This window comes from Peromyscus leucopus, chromosome 6 (genome assembly GCF_004664715.2).
Source record: "Peromyscus leucopus breed LL Stock chromosome 6, UCI_PerLeu_2.1, whole genome shotgun sequence".
Lineage (NCBI taxonomy): Eukaryota > Metazoa > Chordata > Mammalia > Rodentia > Cricetidae > Peromyscus > Peromyscus leucopus.
Window position 1 is genome coordinate 95761967 of NC_051068.1, and position 24785 is coordinate 95786751.

At 38.3% G+C, this 24785-nt stretch overlaps 1 protein-coding gene across 1 annotated transcript in view; it reads right to left on the reverse strand.

Moving 5' to 3' along the window:
• Positions 1 to 1545: 1545 nt before the first annotated feature.
• The window catches only part of Myoz2 (myozenin 2), a 29290-nt gene continuing 6050 nt past the window's right edge, over positions 1546 to 24785 (reverse strand). The window contains exons 3-6 of the mRNA XM_028881465.2: positions 21963 to 22132; positions 13171 to 13300; positions 10574 to 10757; positions 1546 to 1956 (exon numbers count right to left, since the gene is read on the reverse strand). Coding sequence (XP_028737298.1) covers positions 1722 to 1956; positions 10574 to 10757; positions 13171 to 13300; positions 21963 to 22132 — 719 coding nt within the window. The 3' untranslated portion in view covers positions 1546 to 1721. The remainder of the gene's footprint in view (positions 1957 to 10573; positions 10758 to 13170; positions 13301 to 21962; positions 22133 to 24785) is intronic.

Sequence of the window (24785 nt, forward strand, 5' to 3'; positions counted from 1 at the left end):
TCTCTATCTTCCCATCTAAATTTTATATGGTAGAATTTTCTACTGGTGAGCAGTTTTTTATTTGCTGTAAACACCACATAACTTTGCTCTATTCTTTCTTTCTTTTTTTGTGAGGTATTTTACTATACTTTCTCAGCCTGGAATTACAGATGTGAGCACCCATACCCAGCAATGTTCCCAAAATTAGTGAATATTATTATTATATGTGAATTATTATTGTTACTATTTTTCAGTGGTTGGGCTTAAACTCAGCGCCTCACGCATGTGAGTCAAGTGTTCTATATCCCCATCACTCATTAACATCTTAATGAATTAAAATGGGAAGAAATTGGTGTCGCCAAGTTCCATGTTGAACACTTTCCCATGCATATTTTAAGACATATATTTTAACTTATATTAGTTTTTTGACTACTGTATTCAGATAGCTTATGGTCGATGTGTGCTACATTGCTTTGAGAACCTTTGTACTCTTTAACTTCATTTTATTGTCTGTAATTCACTGCTACTTGATTTGGATTTGAATAGAAGTTGAATATTTGGCCAATTCAAAAGAAAGTTGCCAATTCAAATTTTATACAATTGCTCATATATTTATTGTCTGTTATTACTCTTCTAAAATTTATATGTAAATATACATCTAATCAATACATTGTGTTGGGTTGTGGGATAATCTTTTTGTACACTGTGAAGATGTGTCTCTGATAAAGCACCTTCTGATTGGTTTAATACAGAGTTGAACAGCCAATAATTAGGCAGCAGAGGATAGGCAGGACTTCCAGGAAGAGATAGGAACTCTGGGAAAAAGAGAGGCAGAATTAACCAGCCAGACACGGAGGAAGTGGGATGCACAGTACTGAGCAGAGGTAACAAGCCACATGGCAGAACATAGATTAATATAAATGAGTTAATTTAAGTTATAAGAGCTAGGTGGGAACAAGCCTAAGCTAAGGCCAAGCTTTCATAATTAATAAGAAGTCTTTGCATCATTATTTGGGAGCTGGGAGTCCAAAGAAAGTCAAACAGTAGTATTGAGATTTGGGGAACCTGAACTCTAAGAACACATTTGTCATCAAAATTGCAGTAGTATATATATTAGGTTCTCTTCCCTGAACCACCACCTCCTAGGCTTCTTAACAATACTAGATGAATTCAAAAGCCCATTCTCACTCAAGAATGTTAATAATTTAAAACAAGTAAAAACAAATACATAGGCATTTATAATTCTAACAGTTAAAGAGAAGACATATCCAGGTGTGCCATGCTGCTATGGTACCGCACAGGAAGTACCTCACCCTCATATTCAGCAAAAACATCTGTAGATCATCTCATATAACTCTCAACCCTCAAATAAAATTCTGAATGACTTCACATATCTTACTATATGCTTTGACTCTAGAGTTGACATAAGTTTTCTGGAATAACTCATTGAGACTAAGAAAACTTCTTTCAGCTACTTTTCCATCTGAACCTTCACAGTGTAAAGGCTAGATTATTTAAAACAGAAAGCTATGTTTGGTAATAAAGTTATGAATGAATACAAATGACTTACATTTTTTAAATAAGAATTTAATTGTTGAATTCAAATTAAATGCCTTGAAATGAAATGCACTTAACTGCTATTAAATGATTATCGTAATGAAGAACTTAAATAGCTTAGGCATCGTGTAGGACGACAGCAGCTTTTATTTGCAGAGATTTCTGGGGCATGCTCAGCCTCCTTGTCACAGGTCATCTGATTCTGGCATAGTGGTGTCTTCTGTAGGCTCGGTAGTTATCACTACAGGAATATTCTCCGATATCCACCCCTTTGGAGTCCTGTTAAAGGACCGTCTGCCTGAAAGAGGGTTGGCAAAGGCCATAAACCTGGGATCTGTTAGCAGTAGTAGTTCAAAATCTGGAACTTTGAATTTAACCATTTTTGATGCTTTCTCAAAACCTCCAAATGGAGTGGCAACTCTGTGGGAATCAAAGGAAAAGCAAATAATAATTAATATTCAATTCTGTTATAAAATACAAACAATCTCATAATTTTATGGACCTATTATTATGGTCTTCGACTGATATTTTTCAGTTTGGGGCCTTGGGATCAAGCGATTTCATTGAAGTTCCATGCATTGATAGTAAAACAGATTAATAACAAATTATCATGGAGCCCCTTTGGAAGTGCTCTTGGTTTTGGATAAATCTGCTCCCTGAATTCTTGCCTCTGCTTTTGCTGTCTGTTGTATTTGATACCTGTGGCATTCACCTTAAAAATCTTTGAAATTTGCGAAAAGAGGCCCTGAATTTGAAGGAGAGCAGGGAAGGGTGTACGGGAGAGTTTGGAGGGAAGAAAGGAGGGCGAAATGCTGTAGTTAAAACATAATCCCAAAATAAACAAAATCTCAAAATTCCCCCACTTAATTCTGAATTAAAATCTAACCTCTACCATTGCATACAGGATCTCACATAAATTTCTGACTTGTTTTATGTTAGACATTGTTTGCTCAGTCATTGCCAGGCACAGTTCTAAATGAACAATGCAGATGATACAGCTTCAGAACCCATGGAGTGAAGGAGACGTAACATACAAACCCACACAAGCAAACATCCGACAGGGTGAGCTGTGCGGCAAATTTAAGTAGGATGATGCTGTGAAAAGCTGAGTGTGGAGTTTCTTTAGATTGAATCATCACACACATTTCTCAGGGTGGGGGTGACATTTACACTACCTTCTGAAGAGGAGAGCTTAGCCAGTAGAATTTGGCTAATGCGCAACAGCATGTCCACTACAGAGAATAGTCTAAGGCGAAGTGCAGGGAAAGGGCGAAGACCTGTCTGTCCAGATTAGCAGAGGGAGGCAAGAGAGGCACACAGGCTGATCTGTGGGATTTTGTCTAAGGAGGAAATATGGGAGCTGAAGAGATGGCTCAGTGGTTAAGAGTGCTTACTCTTCCTTCAGACCAGAGTTTGGTTCCCAGCACCAGTATCCAGTGTGCACAACCACTTGTAACACCTGCTCCAAGAGATAGGATGCCCTCTTCTGGCTTCTGTGCGCACGCGCGCGCGCGCGCGCGCGCACACACACACACACACACACACACACACACACACACACCTAAATCTTTTTTTAAAAGCGCATTTCCTGTGAGTATGAAGGGAAATCACTGGAGGGGAGCAATATGACCTGGTTAAACTTTGTAACGGGGATTCTAATTGCCAGGTGAATAGATTATCAGAGGTCAAGAGCGGCAACCTGTGAGAAGTTCTGGTTTGTATTCCAGGTGCTATCGGTGAAGATGGAAGACCAAGTGTTTCAAGGTCTGTTTTGGAGGCAGATTGACAGCATTTTCTCATAAATCAGATAAAAATATAGGAGGAATGGGAACATCAAGGACAACTCACAGGTTCGGAGTTTTAGCAACTAGCAAGTGCAAGGTTGAGAGTTTTTGACTGGTGTGCAGGTGGGAACGTGACTTGAGAGGACAGTCACACTGTGTTGGCCCTGTTCACTTTCGTGTACACTTTGTTTTTGCCAGGTAGGAGGCTGATTTCCCTCCCTGCTTATGCTAACCAGCATGTTGCCTCTACTCACCTCCTTTTTTTTTTTTTTAATTTCTGTTTGGAATTCTCTTGTTCTAATACATTCTAAATACTCCTTAAGTTTAAACTCATAACTTCTTGAAGATTTCCTTGCCTTGAAACCATGTTTTCACAGACTCTGCCTTCTACCTTTTCATTTTTTTTTTGGTATTGGTTTATCTGTTATTTATTACCTTACTGAACTCCAGAAGGGTTGGAATTCTCTCTGCTGTGCATTGTAACATTACAATATGCTTGCATAATGCATTCTACCAGAAGATTCTGCACAGACATCTGGACAATAGGAGTGGGCAAAACTTATGTTTTCCAGTGTAATGGGGAACGCTTTAGAAAGACATGAACAGGATCTAATTTTCTTTACATCTCTATCACTTTGCTGTCTTTCTTGAATATCTTAAGTCCAGTCTGTTTGCCTTCTATTAAAGAAATACTAGAGCATTAGTATGTACAATGGGCACTACCAACTTTTGAATCATCAGTTTTGAGTTGTTTAATTGTTTTAGTCTGCTGGAAGGAAAGTTCTATTCAGTGTCCTTCCCATCTTCTCAATCCATGCACTGTAGTGTCCATAAAGCTTCTCCGTCGGGAGCTGCTGTTGGCCATTCCTTATTCTTTTAACTTCACAGGGTCTCCTTTTCCACCAAGTCAGCCATTTAGATTTGCATTCAATTTGTTAGAAAAACCGTGCAAAGGGCACTCAACTTCAGGAAGTGTCGTGCAACCAACAGCAGTTCAAGCTTCAGTCACGACAGCTTTAACTAATTTGGTGGTTAGTGTTAATACAGCCTCAGCGATCTGGAGTTGAAAGAGTTTAATGGCTGCATTTTGGTTCAAAATATCTTTAGTGGTATGAGGAAATTTTTATTTTGTTGATTTTTTTGGAGGGGGGATTGGGTTTGAGTCCAAGGTCACACACAAATGCTTCACAAATATACAGCTACTCAGACATACGCCAGACTCAGAAACAGTTTATGTTGCTTTTAACTTCCCATATGATTTGCCATAGTCTTTTAAAAATGATTATACAGAGTAGAGAAAATAATTCTAAAAAATTTTAAAACTGTGTTAGTTCAGAAACACTTGAAATTTTATAGACTGACTTGAAAATTTTGTCAAACTTCAAAAACAAAATCTTGTTCTAAAACATTCACTGGACACTGTATTCATCATGGATTTTTTTTTTAACTCTGCAATATTTGTTGTTTTGTAATTATATAATGACAGTAAGTTCTTAAAATTGAGCCTGTATCAATTAAGTTGGACCCGAATTTATTAATCTTTATTCACTTATGTGACACAGATTTCTCCTTATGTGTTGGATTCAAGGGTTTCTGTTTCTTTATTTTGTTGTACTCAGTGTCAAACTCAGGGCGTTGTGCAATCTGGCAAGCACCTTACCCCTGAACTACATTCCCATCACGGGGTTCTTGTTTGCCAAGTATTTAATATATGTATATTCCTAGAAATAGCCTCAGCATTCCACCTTATTAGTACTCTGCTATATTTTTTCTAGAAAGACCGCATGCCTCCATTACCACATTTTATCCTAAGCCATCTAAGAATACCAAACAGCAATTGTGAAAGTGCATTGTTCCTCAGCATGTGCTAGAAGAATGTGAGGAGAAACCAAAGGCATCATCATTACTGTCAAAGAAATTGTAATCCCTTTAGAACTTAGTCATCTTGTTTTCCTGTGATAAAGGCATACTATACTGAATTGTGTTGGAAAAGTCTCCCGGAATGTACAGGAAGCAGACAATACAACAAATAAAGCAAGTGAGAGTTGATATTGAGGTTAATCAAACTTCCAGCAGAATAAAAGAGTGCACTGAGATCATGATCAGAGCCAATGATTGACAGATTATGACTTTTCCTGAAAAAAGGGAGAAGAGGCTATAATTCAAAAAGAGTCATTGAAGAGGGTTGTGGATGAATCAGCTTGCCTAGGGAAGGAACAGGGAGGGGTTTGTGACCCACATGTTGGGAACCAATATTCTAAGATAAATTGCATAACATTCAGGGATTCCCAAACATTATATAAGACCAGTTCATTATTCAACATAGATGTTTAATGAATGCCTATTAGGTTCCAGGTACCATTATAAATGCTAAAGTTATGGTAAAAATAGGACATAGTGGTACAACTTTTCACTGGTGTCTGTATTATAGAGAAGGAGACTCATGGAAAAAGAATGGATTAACCATATAGGAGGCAACAAGAAGTGCCATGAAGAAAAATAAAACATGGTACTTATAGCATTGTGGATCTAAGTCTAGGAGGAAGAACACCACTTAAATTCACTCATCAGGAAGACTAGTATCTTACCACTCATTGGTAAGATAACACAGAGTCCTCTGTACCAATTTATTAATTATTTTAGACTGGAGATAGAGCTGAGCAGTAGAGACCATGCCTAGCATTTGGCAATGTCCTGGGGTTAATTTCCCCCAGTAAGAACACAGAAAGGAAAAAGGGGAAGGGAAGGGGGAGAGAGGGAGAAAGAGGATGGAGAAAGAGGGGGGAAGGAGAGAGAGATAGGGAGGGAGGGAGAGAGAGATGGGGGAGAGATAGAGAGGGAAGGAGAGAGGGTAAAGAGAGACAGAGAGAGAGAGACAGAGAGAGACAGAGAGAGAGTTTCAAGATAGGAACAACAGAGCCACTGAATCAAGCATGGCTGTTTTACATGGTCTCTCACAGAACACTCATTATTGGGTTTTATGAATGGTTACACACATTAGATAGGAGGCTGGAGTCGAACATTTCTGAATTAAGCAGAATTTGGTCAAGTGATTTTATAGTTATTCCAGAAATAAAATGTACTTGTTTTAAAATGCACTTTCTGAATTAAGTCTCAAAGGGAGAGCTCACCACCTCTCAACCCACTGCTTAGGTTTGGCATGCAGTGTACTGTCTTCCTGGTTTTTAGCCAATGCAGGTTATTTTTTCCGAAGAAACTATGAGTAGTTTTCTTGACTTGTAAAGGACAATATTCCTTCTGTTCCATCATCCATCTCTTAGCTCCCACTGCAGGTCCAGTGGAGGTTGCTGTTAGGAAAACAGTTTTCTTTTCTTTTCTTTGGCACCTCTGAGACAACATCCTGTTGATTTGGGCTCCATTACCCTTTCCACAGACATGAAGGAGAATTCAGCATCCAGAGTGGGAGACTGTCTGTAAGGTGTTTCAGGTCCATGGAAATACTTTCAAGCTTCATTCCAAGTTAGTGGAGCACAAATTTCCGGTGGAAAGACTCCATGTCTTCGTTTAAAATGGAATTGTATCTCTATAATTTCCATAATACTAACTTTTCAGAAATGGATCTGAGTTAAAATGGTTTTCATATTATGTCATCTATGTAGTGAATAGCAAGCCTGTGTCTCTCAGATTCACAGATTGATGCTTTCTTATTCACTCTGATGTCCATTTGTAAAATTAAACAGCACTGGATGTATAATATATTCATGATAATTGTTAATTTTTTTCTGCAAGGTAAAACGATTCCATAGAAATTTAAAAAATAAATTATTCTACCAAATAGCAAATAAGTGTGCCATATTTAAAAGCACTTTAATCATAAAATATATTCTAAGGATGAGAAAATTAAGTTAAACGTTGCACCTAAGATCATACAGCAGTCTGAAACAAAGCCAGGAACTTCCTCTCTCTCAGCTTATTTCTCTTGTGCTCCATGGGCTTGAGTGTAGCATGAAGTTTGAACACATACAATAGGCATATAAGAACAAAAAGTTGTATTCAGATCCTGGTCATTTTGAGATTGTAATTATCCTTGGGAGTCTGTTTTCTTTCAGTCATTATCACCACTGAGTGTTTTCAGCCTGTGCCTTGCCCTTTGTTAATATCCAATGATTATGCCTAAGAACATGGGGACACTAAACTGTAGTGGTTTACTTCTTGCAGGGACGTTAGGATATGTGGAACCTCTCTCTCTCTCTCTCTCTCTCTCTCTCTCTCTCTCTCTCTCTCTCTCTCTCTCTCTGTGTGTGTGTCTTTACCATTTGTTTTACAAAAATGAAAACATTACATCAGAATAAAGTCTCAGTGTAGTAACACATTGAATAATTTAGTAAATATAGGGAGAGAAACAATACTATTGCATTTTGCTTTTGAAACGTATGCATAATAGTTGAGGAACTAAATTCTTGGTCAAATTATATTCTCAAAATCATTAGTAGTTTGAGAAAATAAAATTATGTTGACATACAATGTGAAAAAAACCATTTTATACCTGGAAATTATTTGAATTCTCTTTTTGAATGACTGGACTATATTCTGACAAATTAAAATGAAGGGCCTTTGTCACATTGAATTTATACAGGTTAGAGATCATTACTGGAGTTATTTTGTCTATACGAGAGCTTTAAAATAAAATTTTTATTGAAGTACAAGATACACAAAGAAGCACTCCCACATCATAGGCTACAGGCCATGAGCACAGTGAAAACTGTTTGTTTTCTAGCTGTTGGCTCCTGGTATGTTTCATGCTGACTGTGTGCTCCGTGCTCCTGCCGCGTTACGTTCTCATTCTGGTGACTGTGGCTCCTTTTGGATGTTCGCCGCGTTACGTTCTCATTCTGGTGACTGTGGCTCCTTTTGGATGTTCGCCGCGTTATGTTCTCATTCTGGTGACTGTCCGTGGCTCCTTTTGGATGTTCGCCGCGTTACGTTCTCATTCTGGTGACTGTGGCTCCTTTTGGATGTTCGCCGCGTTATGTTCTCATTCTGGTGACTGTCCGTGGCTCCTTTTGGATGTTCGCCGCGTTACGTTCTCATTTTGGTGACTGTGGCTCCTTTTGGATGTTCGTGGGCATAATCATGCCATCTGTGAACACTGGCAACTCTGCTTGTTACTCTTGTCTTACTGTCTAATAGGCATCAACAACTGTCTGTGTCTGAAGATGTGTATGTAGATTTAGCTTTGACTGTTAAGGAATACTTTGTAAATTGGTAGTTATGTTATGATTTTAGGTATTATTTCCTGACTTCCATCATTTTAGTTAGGAAACCAACTTGCTTTTAATTCTTTGGTTGTTTTGGTTGATGTTTTTGTTTGTTTGAGACAGGGTTTCTCTGTGTAGCTTTGCGCCTTTCCTGGAACTCGCTTTGGAGACCAGGCTGGTCTCGAACACACAGAGATCCGACTGCCTCTGCCTCCCGAGTGCTGGGATTAAAGGTGTGTGCCATTTGAAGAGAGACTTTAATCCTGGGCCTTGGAACCTCCTTCCTGCCTCACGCACACTTCTCAGCTTGCGTGGTGTTTCCTGAAGCTTCCTGTCTTCTAGCAGGTTTGAAAAAGTCTTGGCCATCAGTCCTTCCCATGTTGCTTTAACTCCTCCACAGGGTCCTGTCCCCACAGATTGGCATGGCTGCTGCACATGTGTCCTCTGCTTCCCTTGCTCTGTGAATTCATTTCTCTTTCCCCTGTGTTCAGCGGGAACATTGTCCCATAACATGTATACATCTAGCCATCTTGGAATTGCCATACATATTAGGAACTACTGTAGAGCATTATATGCACCCTTGCTCAATCATAAACCCTGCTGCCCTTAGAAGCAGTCAGTATTTTGAATTTTATAGTAATATAAACACCAAATAAATTTTAAACTGGAGGACATTATACTAAGCCAATCTAAAAAAACAAATATATATGATGTCACTTTTAAGAAATATTTAGAGTAGGAAAAATCATAACAGAAAGTAGAATGGTGGCTGTCTGAGACTAAGAATGTGCATAAAAATCATTGTCTAACAGATGTGGGAGTTGGGGTCTTACAAGAAAATGTGTCTTGGGGACGGTGGTAATAGTTACATATATTGTGAGTGTAGTCATCATATGATTAAAAGTGAGGGATTGGAAAGATGGCTCAGCAGTTAAGAGCATGCCCTGCTCTGGCAGGTTTCTAGATTCCCAGCATTTAAATGGTGGCACACAACCATCTGTAACTCCAGTTCCAGGGGATCTCGTGCCCTTTCCTGACCTTCATGGACACCATGAACACACGTGGTCTTTTAAAAAGTAGTTAAAGTTGTCCAATTTATACTATGTGGTTTATCATAATAAAAAGTTGACAGAAACTTTACAGTCATGAAGATGATTTGAGTCTAAAATTGTATCATCCAAAAGGACTGACTTTTGACTCTGCAGCTGCGTGACTGAGAGGAAGTAGTATTTGCCCATCTTGACACTGCTGATTAAAGCCACATGGAGTGTGCTGAAGGCTGGTCTACAGCTTGCCTTTACTCCAAAGGGATGTGTTAATGATTTCCACCAGAAAGCCTAGAGTAGACAGCAGGACTTTTCTGTGAAAGATCCTAATCTCTTCCTGCTCGTCACATGCTCCAAACTCCTCAGTTTTGCTTACCCTCTCGGCCTTTTATGTTTTACCTGTGAACACCTCCCTGAGAAAAGTGACATCAAATATTTCGTTTAGATTCTAAATTTTCCTTTTTTTTCCCCCTGAGATTTTGGTCTTCAAGATAATTGACTGTCTTCATAGCTTTTAAATAACTTTAAAAAAAAAAAAAAAGATGATTGTGCCTAAAAGGCAGTTCGTCCGATGAAGGCCCTTGAAGTTCTGCCTGAGTTCAATCCCTGGGTCTTACTTGGTAGAAAACAAGAACAGATCCCTGCAGATCTCCTCTGACCTCTGCGTGTGCACTATGGCACATGCGCTGACCTCCCACCACACAATCAAAATGGAAAAATATAAATAAATAAATAAATGGAAAAATTTAAAAATTTCATCATTTTTATGAAGTTTTTCATATAGACTCCAGTGAATTAACCAGTTAAAACTTTTAGAGTATCAGTGAAAAAAAATGAGTGTCCACTCAGACTTAGACACCTGTGTTTGTATTTAGATGATTTTCTCAAGATCAAAGCTGGTTTTCTACAGAGGATTCGACTCCCCCTACGGCAGTGAGATTGTCTGGGTCTCCCAAATCCACCGGGTCACGCTGGATAGCTGAGTTACCTGTTAAAGCTCCTGTAATCAGGAAGTTCTGCCTTTCCTTCCGGCTTGAAAAGTTTCGGGTACAAAGCCTCCAGGAGCTCGGGGTCGCTGCCAATGGCCTGCTCCCAGGGTGACTGGTAGTACTTGGGAACAGCCGTCGTATTAAATCTTTCAGGAGGAATTTCCTTCAGTGGTCCAGAATATCCTTTGGAAACAGCAAAAGTGAGTAAACAGAGTGCTCTTCATTTACTAAATGCCACCTTACATTTTGCTGCATTGAGTGTTTCTTGCTGAGGTAAGTTCAGGACAAACCCTTTCTATGAGTCTCCAGAAAGCAGCAAACTGAAGTGAAGACATTTAAAAACTCTTTTAAATTTAAGGACCTTAGAAAAGAAGACACTTATTATTATTGTTATTATTATCATTGTTAAATTTATTAACACTTTTAATGATTTGCTTTTCCAAATCATGTTATTTTCCCTTGACTCTAATTTAAATTTATTTAAGCAAAACTATTATTTTTAAATGTGCTCTTTTGTTATTTTACATTAGACTCAAAAAAAATCATTTTAAAAGAGTTAAGTACCCACTGTAGCCTTATTGTTATGAAGTTCTTCATACACACACAGCTAGGCTGTGATGGGACACACCTTTAATTTCAGCACTCAGGGAGAAGAGGCAGGTGGATCTCTGAGTTCGAGTCCAGCCTGGTCTACACAGTAAGTCCAGGACAGCTAGGGCTATTACACAGAAAAATCCTGTCTCAAAACAAACAAACAAAACCAAAATCAATGAAGAAAAAAGAAAGAAAAGAGAAAGAGAAAAAGAAAGAAAAATACTTAAGTATTAGTAGTCAGCCCTGAAACCATATACACACAAACAACAAAAATAGACTCAACAGATTGTATTTATGTATATATATGTAATGATAATATACATACATATAAATAATATATGTAACAATAATAATAATAAAGAGGCTATCAATTTGAGAGTGGAGAGGGATTGGAGGAAGGGGACATGGAGGGGACTGGAGTGAGGAAAGGAAAGGAAAAAGTGATAATTATATTTTAATTGAAAATGTAAAATTAAATAAATAAATTTTAAAAATTAACCAAGTACTCATCATATCTAAAAGACTATACTCATCACACTTAGTTCTCACCCTAACTTGTTTTCCTTATTTTAAAGATTTAAAAAAGTCAAACCAAAATAAATTAATTTGTTTTAACAGTGCAACAGTAAAATGAAAAGGAGCGTGTGGACAGATCATGGCGTTGAACTTGGCCACTGTGAGCTAGAAGCTTACTTTCTGCTGCAGCTTCTGTTTGGAATGACTGAAGAACTTTGTTACCATATTAACCTTACAATACTGTGCAGTTGAATTGTGCTTACTTGTTCTTCTGCAATGTTATTTTAATATGTCTATGGTTTTTCTCAATGTGATCAATCAGAATGCTTCTAAATGATCTAACTTCAACAGTGGCTGATGCTCAACTTACTTTTCTTTAAATATGAAATGTTAGTGAGTTGTTTCACCTATATTCAAAATCATTCATTATCACTCTTTGAGGAAAACTCTTAAAACGGTTTTCCTAAATTGTTTATTCATTTTCTAGAACCCAAGAGATATTACTCATTTCACAGCTTAGTTCCATAAATTAAAAAATTACTTTGTATATTATTCTTAAGGCAATATTTGAATTTTTAAAGACAAAAATTTGCTATAGTTTATTTTGAAAAGTTACTAATTAATTAATATAATTTTTCCTAAAGGTATCTCTCAGCATGTAAATGTAATATTTCTAAATGTAATATTAATGTAATAGGATTTTTTTTTTAAAACAAGCTAAAAGATCATGGTCCTTTTTTGTTTGTGGGTTTTGTTGTTATTGTTGATATTGTTTGTTTCTTTTGAGACAGAGTTTAAGTAGCCCAGACTGGCCTGAAAGTCATAAACCTCCTGCCTTAGCTTCCAGAGTGCTAGGATTAAAGGAATGAGCCACCTACAGCTAATGAAATCCGTGCTTTACAGACTGCATATAAATCCTTTCAGAGAACATAAACCAATGAAAAAACTGACTCCTGAGAGCTGTCTTCTGACCTCCACATGCACTCAGCAGAAGTCTCTCTCTCTCTCTCTCTCTCTCTCACACACACACACACACACACACACACTCACACACACACACACACACACACACACACACACGCACACATGCACACACACATGCACACACACACACACACACTCATGCACACACACTCTCTTACACACATTCATACACATACTCTCTTTCTCTCTCTCTCTCTCTCTCTCTCTCTGTCTCTCTCTCTCTCTCACACACACACACACACACACTCAGACACACGCAAACCCCAAATAAATAAAAATTTAAAAAAGGAACACCATGGACTGTCTGAAAGAATATATAACTATTATAAATATTTTTATGTGATTCTTTCAAACTTAAATTTTACTCTTGTCTTAAACTTATGAACAAAATATATTTAATGAGAAAAGTTATATCATTTAAATGCCACGTAATGAAATGTCAACGAGTAGTATTTTTAAACACATAGAAATTTTACTGTTCCATTTGAGGGTGCTTAGGTACCTGGTGCGATGTTCTCTGGATTTGGAGGGCTTCGTGGATCTGGGGTGTTGGGAGGAGTCGAGGGGGCTTGCTGTGAACCACTTTCCAGGTTGCTTCCATCAATTTTCCCATTCTGCATAGCAATATTGTGCTGTATTGGTTTAAAAGTCAAATGAAACTATTAGGCACAGTATTAGCATATGCAAGCCTCCATCTGTATATCAAGAAATTAAATATAATGAACCATATCGTTCCTCAGGACAGCAGTAATTTACATTGTAATAAAGTTGAGCAGCTCAATGAAACTTTTTGTATGTCAGGCTATAATTCACTGGACAAAAATGAAAACCAAAATGCATTGAGCATTACTGTGTGTGTGACCTTGCAGTGCTTTCCTTCAGTTTATTAGGTTTCTGTTCATAACATCACTCTGAGAAATGTGTCTAATTGTAGAACCTTTACCAATCTAATAAAAGACAGCATATGGCCCAACATTTGACCTAGATATTCTTCTATAAAATAATGTTTTTCTTAATTCTTTGAGAATTCTATATAATGTATTTTGCTCATATTCATCTCCCTTCCCAAATTCCTCCAAGATCCTCCCCCATTTACCCAAACTTCATGTCTCTCCTTCCCCATCAAGTCCAGTGTGTATTGGCCAACTACTCGTGAGTGTGGGGCTTGCTGAGATTGTCCAGATGTCACACTCTTAAAGAAAACTGACTTTTCCTTTCTTAGCAGCAATTAAACAGCAAGAGCTCTTCAGCTAGGGTTGGGACCTCATGCCCACCCCCCTCCCCCGTTCCTGCTCTTGGGCTGGGGTTCTGTCTGGCTTGAGCTTGCTGTCACACTGTCACATGGTCACATTGCTCTGAGTTTATAGGTGCTTCTGTCCCTGTGTCTGGCAAATGCCATTCACTACCTCTGGCTGTTACAATCTTCCCACCTTCTTGTCCACTAGATTCCTGAGTCTGAGAAGAGGGTTGTGATACCGATGTACCATTTAGGACTGAGCACTCTGAAGTCTGTTATTCTCTGCATGTTAACCAATTGGAGTCTTTATGGTAATTGCTATCTGCTTCGAGAAGACGCTTCTCTGATGAAGGCTGAACGGAGCACTGATCTGTGGCTTTAGCAATATGTTATTAGGAATCATTTTAATGCTATGTCTTTTAGCAGAATATGCTAGTAGATTTCCCCCTTGGGCCCATGACTTTTGTAGTCACAAATTCTTGGCTCTATTGATAGTGTCATACTTAAGTCCAATGAAAAAGTGGTTGATTACTCCTGTAAAATTTGTGCCCCTGTTGTACCAGTGGGCGTGTCTTGCTAGGCCAGTCATTCATATAATTTGCAAGGTTCACAACTGGCTGTGATTGGCTTGCTTTTCTCTTGTAGCATTCATAGCACCATTCAGCACCATGAAAGCAGCCAGTAGGGATGAAGCTTCTTCCAGCTGACTACCGGCTAGATTTCCCCACATTCACTGTGACTCAAGTATGTGGTGTCTTCAGCAATGAGATCTTAACCGTCAAGCATGAAATAGCAAAGTATTGTATATTTGCATTTCCCTGATTTCTAACAATGTTGAATGCTTTTAAAGATACTTCTTAGCAGTTTTGATTTGTTCTTTAAAGAACTCTCTGTTCAAATCCATAGCCATTTAAAACTGGGCCATTTGATTTCTTGGCTCTGTTTTGAATTCTTTATATATTCTTGGCAAAGATTCTCTTCCACTCTGTGGGTTTCCTCCCCATTCAATTGATCAATGTCTTCCAATTGATGAATGGATGTTGAAAATATGGCACATAGAGACAATGGAATATTATTTAGTTGTAAAGAAAATGAAATCATGAAATTTACAAGTAACAAAATATTATACTAAGTGAGGTAACCCTTAGTTTATCCAGAAAGACAAACACCCTGTTGGTGTCCCTTTTTGGTGGATCCTAGATGTGAATTTTTAGATGTGAGTGTATAACCTGGAGTAACCTCAGAAGCCAGGAAAGTAAAAAGGGGGGTTGGGGGGTATTTTAGAAAGAGGAATAGTCATACACAGGTGCTATGAAGGGGTACAGGGGAAGAAGAGGGCAGGAACTTTAGCTGGGGAGAAGGAAGGGCAATAGAGAGGAAGAGGGAGAGGGGAGGAACAAATAACACCAAGAATGTTTGGAGAGCCATAGGGAATAATATTATTTTATGTTTACCTAAAATTTTACATATAGCACACATTTTTACGTATATTACATATAGTTTAAATGAAATTATTCCACCCGGGATGACAATGCTTCTCCCAAAGATCACAAGTTATTTATCAAAGCCTCCAGTGCCAGGCATGTGAAATGTCATTTTGAGTTGTCTGTCAGGATAGTCCAAGAGCACCCCCAAACAATACAGGCCATCAATGTCACCCAAGAGCACCCCCAAACAATACAGATCATCGATATCACCCAAGAGCACCCCCCAAACAATACAGGCCATCAATGTCACCCAAGAGCACCCCCAAACAATACAGGCCATTGATGTCACCCAAGAGCACCCCCAAACAATACAGGCCATTGATGTCACCCAAGATCACCCCCCAAACAATACAGGCCATCGATGTCACCCAAGAGCACCCCCCAAACAATACAGGCCATCTATGTCACCCAAGAGCACCCCCAAACAATACAGGCCATTGATGTCACCCAAGATCACCCCCCAAACAATACAGGCCATCGATGTCACCCAAGAGCACCCCCCAAACAATACAGGCCATCTATGTCACCCAAGAGCACCCCCAAACAATACAGGCCATCTATGTCACCCAAGAGCACCCCCAAACAATACAGGCCATCAATGTCACCCAAGAGCACCCCCAAACAATACAGGCCATCGATGACACCCTTGGTTGTCTCTCTGAAATTCAAGGGAAGGCACTAGCAGTGGTGAAACCACCACACACTTCGGACACAAGACTTGGCGGTGAAGAGCTGGATCTGACCTGGAAGTCTCCTCCCTGAGGACTAGCTCTGAAAGTTCCAGAAGGTGCTTCAGCCACAAACAGCGCTCTAGGTCCCTATGCCGCCTTCTTCATGCGCACAAGTGTCTGCTTTGAATTTAATTGAATGCTTGTTTTTTGTTTTGTTTTTTAACCAAGTCTTATATCATGAAAGTATTCTATGAGTATTTGCTAAATTTTTAGTGACTATATCATCAAATCGAGCTGGTTTCTTTTTGTCATAGCCTCCTTAAACATTGTCTTTCTTTTCCACTTTAGTCTGCATATGTATATCTTCCTTGCTTTTTTTTTCTTTCAAAAATTATTTTGTGTTTAGTTACATGCACGTGTGTCTGTGCATGTGTAGTGTATGTGAATGCAGCTGCCTCAGAGGTCATGGGTTTTGAATCTTCTGGAGCTGGAGTTACAGGCAGTTTGTGAGCTACCACATGGGCTATGGGAATTAAATGTAGGTCCTCAGCAAGTGCAGCAAGTGCTCTTGACTGCTGAATCCACTCACCTTCCTCATTCTCTATCATACAGATGTTACCTTCTGCTCACTTCCCATCATGCATTTCTCCTTTAGTCAGTTGGAACACTAATGCTTCTTATGTATAACATGACTCCGACCTTTAGACATTCTTTCTTATTTCATGTTGAATATCATTCAAACTCATGTCCAGCCACTAAGATCTTGGACTTACCTCTTACACATACCAGCACATTTCCAAGATAATCTCCCATATTACCTGCTCTTTCCTGCTCATCAATTTACTATTGGTGCTTCGTCTGCTTGGAATGACCTCCCTCTGCTCATTGTCAAGCCAGATCCCAAGTTCTCTGTGTCTGTCTCCAATCTCCCTCTTCTTTCTAATGTAGCCAGCCAGAAATACCACCGCATCTGTTTATCTCAACACTTCAACTACATCTGTACATTCTCTTATGACCTCTCTTACTTGTTCTGGTCAAACAGATTTTTGTTACCACATTCATGGCACTGGGAATTTCCCGCTAGTTTAGAGACATTTTAAATTCAGTTAGGCAACATTCTTCTTCTTCTATAGTTATACATAAGACTGCTTTTATCCAGGTGTGCTGGCGCACACTTTTAATCTCAGCACTCACGAAGCAGATGCAGGTAGATCTCTGTGACTTTGAAACCAGTAAGCACAGTGCCAGGACTACACAATGAAACTGTCTCAAAAACATTTTAAAGGCTATTTTTAATAATCACTAAATAGAAAACAATCTATATACACATACAATTCGATGTCTTATAGTTTGACTTTAACATCTACCTCGAGTATTTTACTTAATTTACTATATTAGTATTTTACTAACTTGAATTGTAAATTAGAAGACCATTGAGATGTATGTGGTAAGGTACAAAGCATAATGGATAAAGAATCACCTTTTGTTAAGTTTCTAAAAGGTGTCTATGAAATGAATTTCATCTATGGGGACAGGTAATCCTACCCACATTCATTTTAGGAATCATGATTCCAGCCTGCTGGAAGCTTCTCCTGAGGCTTACAATGAACAGGAACATCAACTCTGGTTAGTCATTAGCAGGAAGGGCCCAAGACTTCTATTATCACAGGTTAGTGTACAAACAAAGCCCCATGACGCTCAGCTGATGACTGATTGTGACATAAGCCTTAAATTATTATGTCCATCATCTGTACTTCCTGTCAGAAAAGTTGAAAAGACAAATGAAAAATGTGATCTTTAGTTTACGAGGCTAATCCTAAAGAAAATGAAACCAGAATAGAGCCTTGTAGGCTAAAAGTATGCAAGTTAAAAACAAATATGCAATACACATTACACGATTTCTGCAGAGATAACAAGAAAAATAGGGTTTGTTGTAAGCTTTACATCAAATATAAAGAAATTGTTTTTAAAGAAAAAATAATAAAGATGTATTAAGTCTCTCGATATAGCTTGGTTAGTCTTAGTTAAGAATTGTTTTTTTAATCAGAAGTTTTTATTTTGATATATTAATGAATATATTTTGGAGAAAATGGAATGCAGCAGTCTAAAATCATGACAAACTGAACTATTTGTGAGGGATTAAAGTGTCTCAGCACACTTGCAAATGTGTACTGTTTTCTTTTAGTTTTTAAATTGTACCTTTCATTTCTGAGATTATAATATAATTACATCATTTCTCCTTCCCTTTCCTCCCTCCAAATTCATATATCCCTCATTGTTCTCTTTCAAACTCATGTTTCCTTTTTTATTAATTGTTGTTACATGTATCATCTTTGTAGACATATATATATATATATATATATATATATATATATATATATGTATTCTTAAACACATAAATACAACTTGCTCAGTCTATATAATGTTGCTTGTATATATGTTTTCAGGGCTGACCATTTGACATTAAGTAGTGAATTGACATGTTCTTCCCTGGCAGAATTGCCTTTTATAGTATACTTTCCTTTGGAGATTTTAGAGATTGCAAAATGTTCAATATCCATTTTCAGTGACTTATAGAAGAGGATTATAATTATCATTAATACATCTTACATTTTTATTTCATCTTGAATACTGTGTATTTCACCAATTCCTTTCTCTCTTTTCTTTTCTTTCTTTCTTTATTTTTGCCTTTTATCTAAGAAATAAATGATTTTATCAACCAGGACTCTAAAATTGGTTCATATAGAAGCAATGATTACTTGAAGAACGCATCCATTTGTTGTTGTTATTGTTTATTTCACACAAAATATGTGAAACTTGAATTTGCCAGTGCCCCTTAGGAGTGGATTAAGCTCAAAACTGCATTTATATTTTTATTTTAGTGGTGCACACCTATAATCCCAGTTCTCAGGGATAGAGGCAAGAAAATCAGGAGTTCAAGGCCAGCCTTGAGTGCATAGTCGGCTGAGGATCAGTCTGGGATACATGAGAGTATCTCAAAACAAAAACAACAAACAAAAAACCGAAGAAAATAAATAATGATACTTAATAGTAGAGCTGATGGCATTGGTTATTGGGGATTTGATTTGTGTTATATTTATATGAGATACTAAACATTATAATAAAATAGGAACTACATAGATAAGTAGTTATTTTTAGGGTGTCTATAGCTCAATGGATAGGGAAAAGTAAAAGCACTCTCCAGAAAATGTAACCAATAATTAGGCTAATGGCTTATGATGCATTAAAAGGAAACTCTGGCCTGGGAACCAGGCACTAAGGGCTTGGTCTTGATGTTCCTGTCAACAACATGATTAGTTAATTTACAAGTTTCTTTGCCTTTCTTAATATTTTCTTATCTATAAAATTTAGGGACTCAAATCCTCTCTAAGATGCCATCTGACTGTATAACCTCTTTGTGACGTGATTTTTAATTCCAAAATATGCCCGAGGAGTATGAGGAAGATAGTATACATGATGCCATACTTACTCTGTCAGGGAATGATGACATCATCACTATAGTTTGGAACACTGCTAACATGACAGGGATTTTTAAAAGAATGCCTATTCCTGTCAATTAATTTATACCTTTGGCAAGTATTTATGGCATGCTTATTGTGTTTTAGACACTATGTTGGAAATTCAAAGGTTAATAAATGCATCCTTTGTATAGAGATGATAAAAGCATGCAACATTAAAAGATAGAGTAATTACTGCCTTTACAACCATTATTAGTATTTACTGCTCTGAGTTATTTATTCTCATTAAATTGCTTTAGTATGGCTGTTTAGGATTCTACTAATCATTTAGTGCCCAATTTTCTTGGAATAGTAAAAAATTCTCAAGTCATATCTTCATACATTTATTATAACTGAAAACAGATATGTAAGATTTTTGTCAACAACTTAGGATAGCCATGATGAGATAATATGTTGTGTTCATAAGGACAGTTTTAATCCCACATACCAGTGGTTCTCAATCTGTAGGTCGCAGCCCTTTTGGGGTTCAAGCAATCCTTTCACACGGGTCCCTTAAGGTCATTGGAAAGCACAGATATTTACACTACAATTCATAACAGTAGCAAACTTGCAGCTATGAAGTAGCAATGAAAGTCATTAATGGTTGGGGGTCAGCACAACATGCAGAACTGTGCCAAAGGGTCACAGGGCTGGCAAGGCTGAGAAGCACTGCTGTACACCTTCTTCAGCGTGGTAGGTACACTGTTAGTGTTTGCAGCGTAAGTGGGAGTCAGGAAGACAGACATTCATTTACTGAGATGTCTGAACTTGCAGCTGATTTTGCAAGGCTTTCCTTAATCCACCTAGTTCACATTACTTCATAAATGGTCTTCTTTGTTGTTATTCCGTGATGAATGCAGTTACACAATAAACCATCAGATAAGTGCAAATTATTTTTCAGCTCATACTGTATTAGCCACAGATACTTTCTGAGAAGAGGGTATAGTGTGTAATAATAGGCTAAAATAACATATATTTACCCATGATTTCAAGCAAGAAACTATTCTTCACAAAATGTAAATACTCTAGTTTTTTATATGTCTATATGATTTTATATGTCTAACTGAATTCACAATTAAAATTAGAATTAAGCTATGGTTATTGATTGATTGATTGTAGCTCTGGGGATTGAACATGGGGCCTTGAACAAGTCCAGCCAATGATTCAACCTTTGCATTAAATCCTCAGCTCTCAAAATCTTAATTTAAGCCTGGCATGGTGGCATAGGCCTTTAATTACAGCCCTTGGGTAGAAAAGGTAGGCAGATCTTTGTGACTTCAAGTTCAGCTTGGTCTACACAGAAAATTTCAGGCCAGCCAGGGCTGCATAGTGAGACTCTATTTTAATTTTTCTTTTATCCAACTATTAGTAAGTGTAATAAGGAAATAAGTAATAAAAATAAATAAAGTCATACCTTAACTGGTTATTTGTCTCTTATGAACTAACTTCTCTACAATTTCTCTCAAAGACTGTTTAAATGAATATGATTCTTTTTTTTTTTTTTTTTTTTTTTTTTGGTTTTTCGAGACAGGGTTTCTCTGTGTAGCTTTGCGCCTTTCCTGGGACTCACTTGGTAGCCCAGGCTGGCCTCGAACTCACAGAGATCCACCTGGCTCTGCCTCCCGAGTGCTGGGATTAAAGGCGTGCGCCACCACCGCCCGGCTATGAATATGATTCTAACACATGTAAAATCTAATTTTTGTACATTTGAGATAAGGTCTCACTATGTAGGCTTGGCTGGCTTGGAACTCACTATATAGCCCAGGCTGGCCTCGGACTTGTGAGTGATCCTTCTACTCTGCCTTCAGAATGCTGGGATTACAGGTGTGCAACACCACACCCAGCTGTAAAATAGAATCAAAATGTTAAGGCTTTGGCCCAAAGCATTAGGTCCTTGCTGGCTTTGTCATGACCATGTAGAATAACTACTTTGAGACAAGACTGATGGAATTTGCTGTTCTCAGCATTTGCAGGGCCAGATTGTACTCAGCGAAAACAACACTCATCCTTGCTTTGTGCTCCTCTGTGTGCTTTGGGAGTGTTTCCACCACAAACATTTAACTGTTTGTAGGCGATAAGACTTGGAAACAGCTGGTACCACTTCTCTCCACTCACTCTCTATCCTCCTAGCAGAACAGGCCAATTCCTCAGTGCCAAATCTACAGCTCACAATGTCCCTAGTGAACAAAAAAGCATTCTCATATCATACATAATGCTTGCTTTATTTAACCACCTAAGCTATTCATCATCCTGAATAAAAGGGTCTCATAGAATCAACTGAAAGAAGATATGTAGAGCAACTAGTTTGGAAGCCTGGTTACACATAGCCCCTTAGGCATGCTGTTAATTCATCTAGATACTCACGGTCCAGTTGTACCTACATTTATCTGTGCTTTCGATTCATACTGGAAATTTTCAAAGGTGTATTTGTCAGATCTTCTTTGACGCATCTTAAAGAGTCTGGCACCACGATTACTGAAATGGGACAGTTCTTCTATCATGATGTCTCTGGGGATACTGACTTTTTTGCCCAGGTTCATGCCATCTACATCTGTAAAACGATATTTACATTCATGAAAATCCAAAAGGAAGCATTTCAAAACACTTTGCCAAGTTCTATAATTTGTTTCCTGCCCTACATTATAGTAAGTGATTGAGATGTGTTTCAGTAGCCTGGCCTTGGGGTACATCCTGGACTCACCACTTTGGCACTGCGGGATCACAGATGTTGCTTATTTTGTCTAAACCTCCATGTCCTCATCTCTAATGTTCAGCTAATCATAATAAGAACAATAATTATTGAAGAGCATTGGTATTAAATGTAATTAAATTATATTTAATTAGTTAAAATATTTCATATAAACTAGCATGTTATCAGGCACAAAGAAAGAATGGATAAAAGTTAGCTGTCATACTCTTAGTACAATTTAGGCTTTCCATTTAGTGACTTTCCAAACAGAACTGCTTTGTATTTATATTAATAAGCTTTGCTTTTCTCCCCACATTCCCATTCATCAGCTTGAGTTCTGCCAATCACGGAAGTGCACGCATGCTCCCTCCAACCCCACCATCTAGTCTGTACCTGGCACCAGGCAACCTGCATAAAGGGAGGGGGCAGGTAAGAAAAACAGAGTGGACATCTTTCCCAACCAGCTCAAATGCCACGTCTGTGGATCTCTGCACTAAAACCTATGTATAATTACTAATGCTTCTGTTGTATCCAAAGCACTGGATCACAATTCTTTTATGGTTTGAATTTTCTTTTGGTTTTAATTTTTTAAGTACCTTATATTGTAAATATAGCAGAAATTTTGTAATGAGTGTTATTTTTAGCTGAGAATGTGGGTGCATGCCTGTAATCCCAGAGGCCAGAAGTGGATGGAAGACAATTGTGAGTTCATGATCAGCTTGAGTTACATAGCGAATTCAATGTCAGACTGGGTTACACACTGATGGTCTGTCTCAAAACAAACAAATGAACAAAAATCAAGACAGAAGATTGTTATTTTCTATCCCTAATACTAAAGAGCTTTCTCACAAGTCAAGAGAGATGAAATTCTTCTACTTTCATCTCTTGCTTTGATTTTATTTTGAGACAGATTTGCAGCCCAGGCTAGCCTCCAACTCACGACACTCCTATGCCAGCCTTCTCAAGCTCTGAGCTTGTAGGTGTATTTAACATGTCCAGCACCTCCAAGTGCTTTTAGAATTAGGAATATATTTCTGTATAATGCACAGAGCCTCTTTGCCACTGAGAGGTTTTGTTATGTACACAGGGAGAAAAACTGGAGTATTAGGCAAATAACTATTTATTTTGACTAACAAGACCGAAGCTGCTGCTGATGTGACAAATTAACTAGGACAATTAAGCTTTGAGGAGTGTGTACTGGAACACAACAGTCCTCAGTAGGATGACTGGCAAAATGAGACAAAGCCAAGGGAGCTGATGCAGGAATTGTGTCCTGGGTTTGTGTAGAAGTCTCTGGACGAGGTCTCAGAGGCCATCTCTGATCTTTTCAGATATGTAAACCACTAAATTCCCTTTATTGTTTACCTAGCTGCTTTCTGTTATAGTCAATTAAACATGTGCTAATTTGTATAGATGTTTTCTCTACACATTCTTGCTAATATAAGAACAAAGTTTGTGTTAAACCGAGAATCATAGCCAAGGATGAGAGAAGCTGACCTAGAAGACCCATGGTGAGGTCCTTGATAAGTAAGGCATAGGGGAGGTATTAGGAAAAAGAAAGTTTTTGCCCCTAGCTGTAAGCTCATTGGGTTCACAGGAAGTAGTTACTCCTTTTTAGCAACTCACTACAAGCTAACACAAGGAATAAATGTGCACGCATGGCTACCAGAACTTACCAGCCCTCACTGGCAGAGCATACAAAGAAATTATCAGCAGACACAATCCAGTGTTGCCTTTAAATTTATACCACAAGAACACAGACACAATCAACAAAAGAGGACATACTTTACCAACTCTCAAGTTGTTCATTACTTTCCGATCTGTATTGTCTCAATCCTAATTTTCCCCTTCCCACTCCACAGTGGCTTTGAGTGACTGAACATCTGCTGGGTGTTTAAGCTCAGAAGCATTGCCCACAAGACAAAGTGTGTGCTGGAACTCACACTAGTTCACAGACCGGACTAATACATCTTCAGAAATTCTACAAGCCAGCAGTCACACAGTGGACACATTAGTGTTCAAATGAAGTTATTAGTGAGGTGTGGTGATACAGGCCTGGAATCCCAGCACTCTGGGAGTGGAGGCCAAGGATCAGGGATTCAAGGTCAACTTAAGTTCAAGACCAGTTTGAACCACCTAAAACCTTGTGCATGCACACATGCTTGTGTGCTCGAACATACATACACACACACACACACACACACACACACACACACACACACTCACACACACATACACACATATATAGGGTTACAGGTGTAGCTCAGTGGCAGAGCACTTCCCTAACCTATGTGAGGCGCTGTTCCATTCCCAGCAATGAATAAAAAGAACTTCTGGCTGTGCATAGTGGCAGATCCCTGTTATCCTATATTCAGCAGACAGAGGCAGGAGGATCTAAAATAGAAGGCCAGCCTAAGTTGCAACAGTGAGACCATGCGGGGGGGGGAGTTCCATAAGTGTAATACTTGGACATGTCACAGTAAAACAGCAATAACTATTCAAAAGGTATCACTTT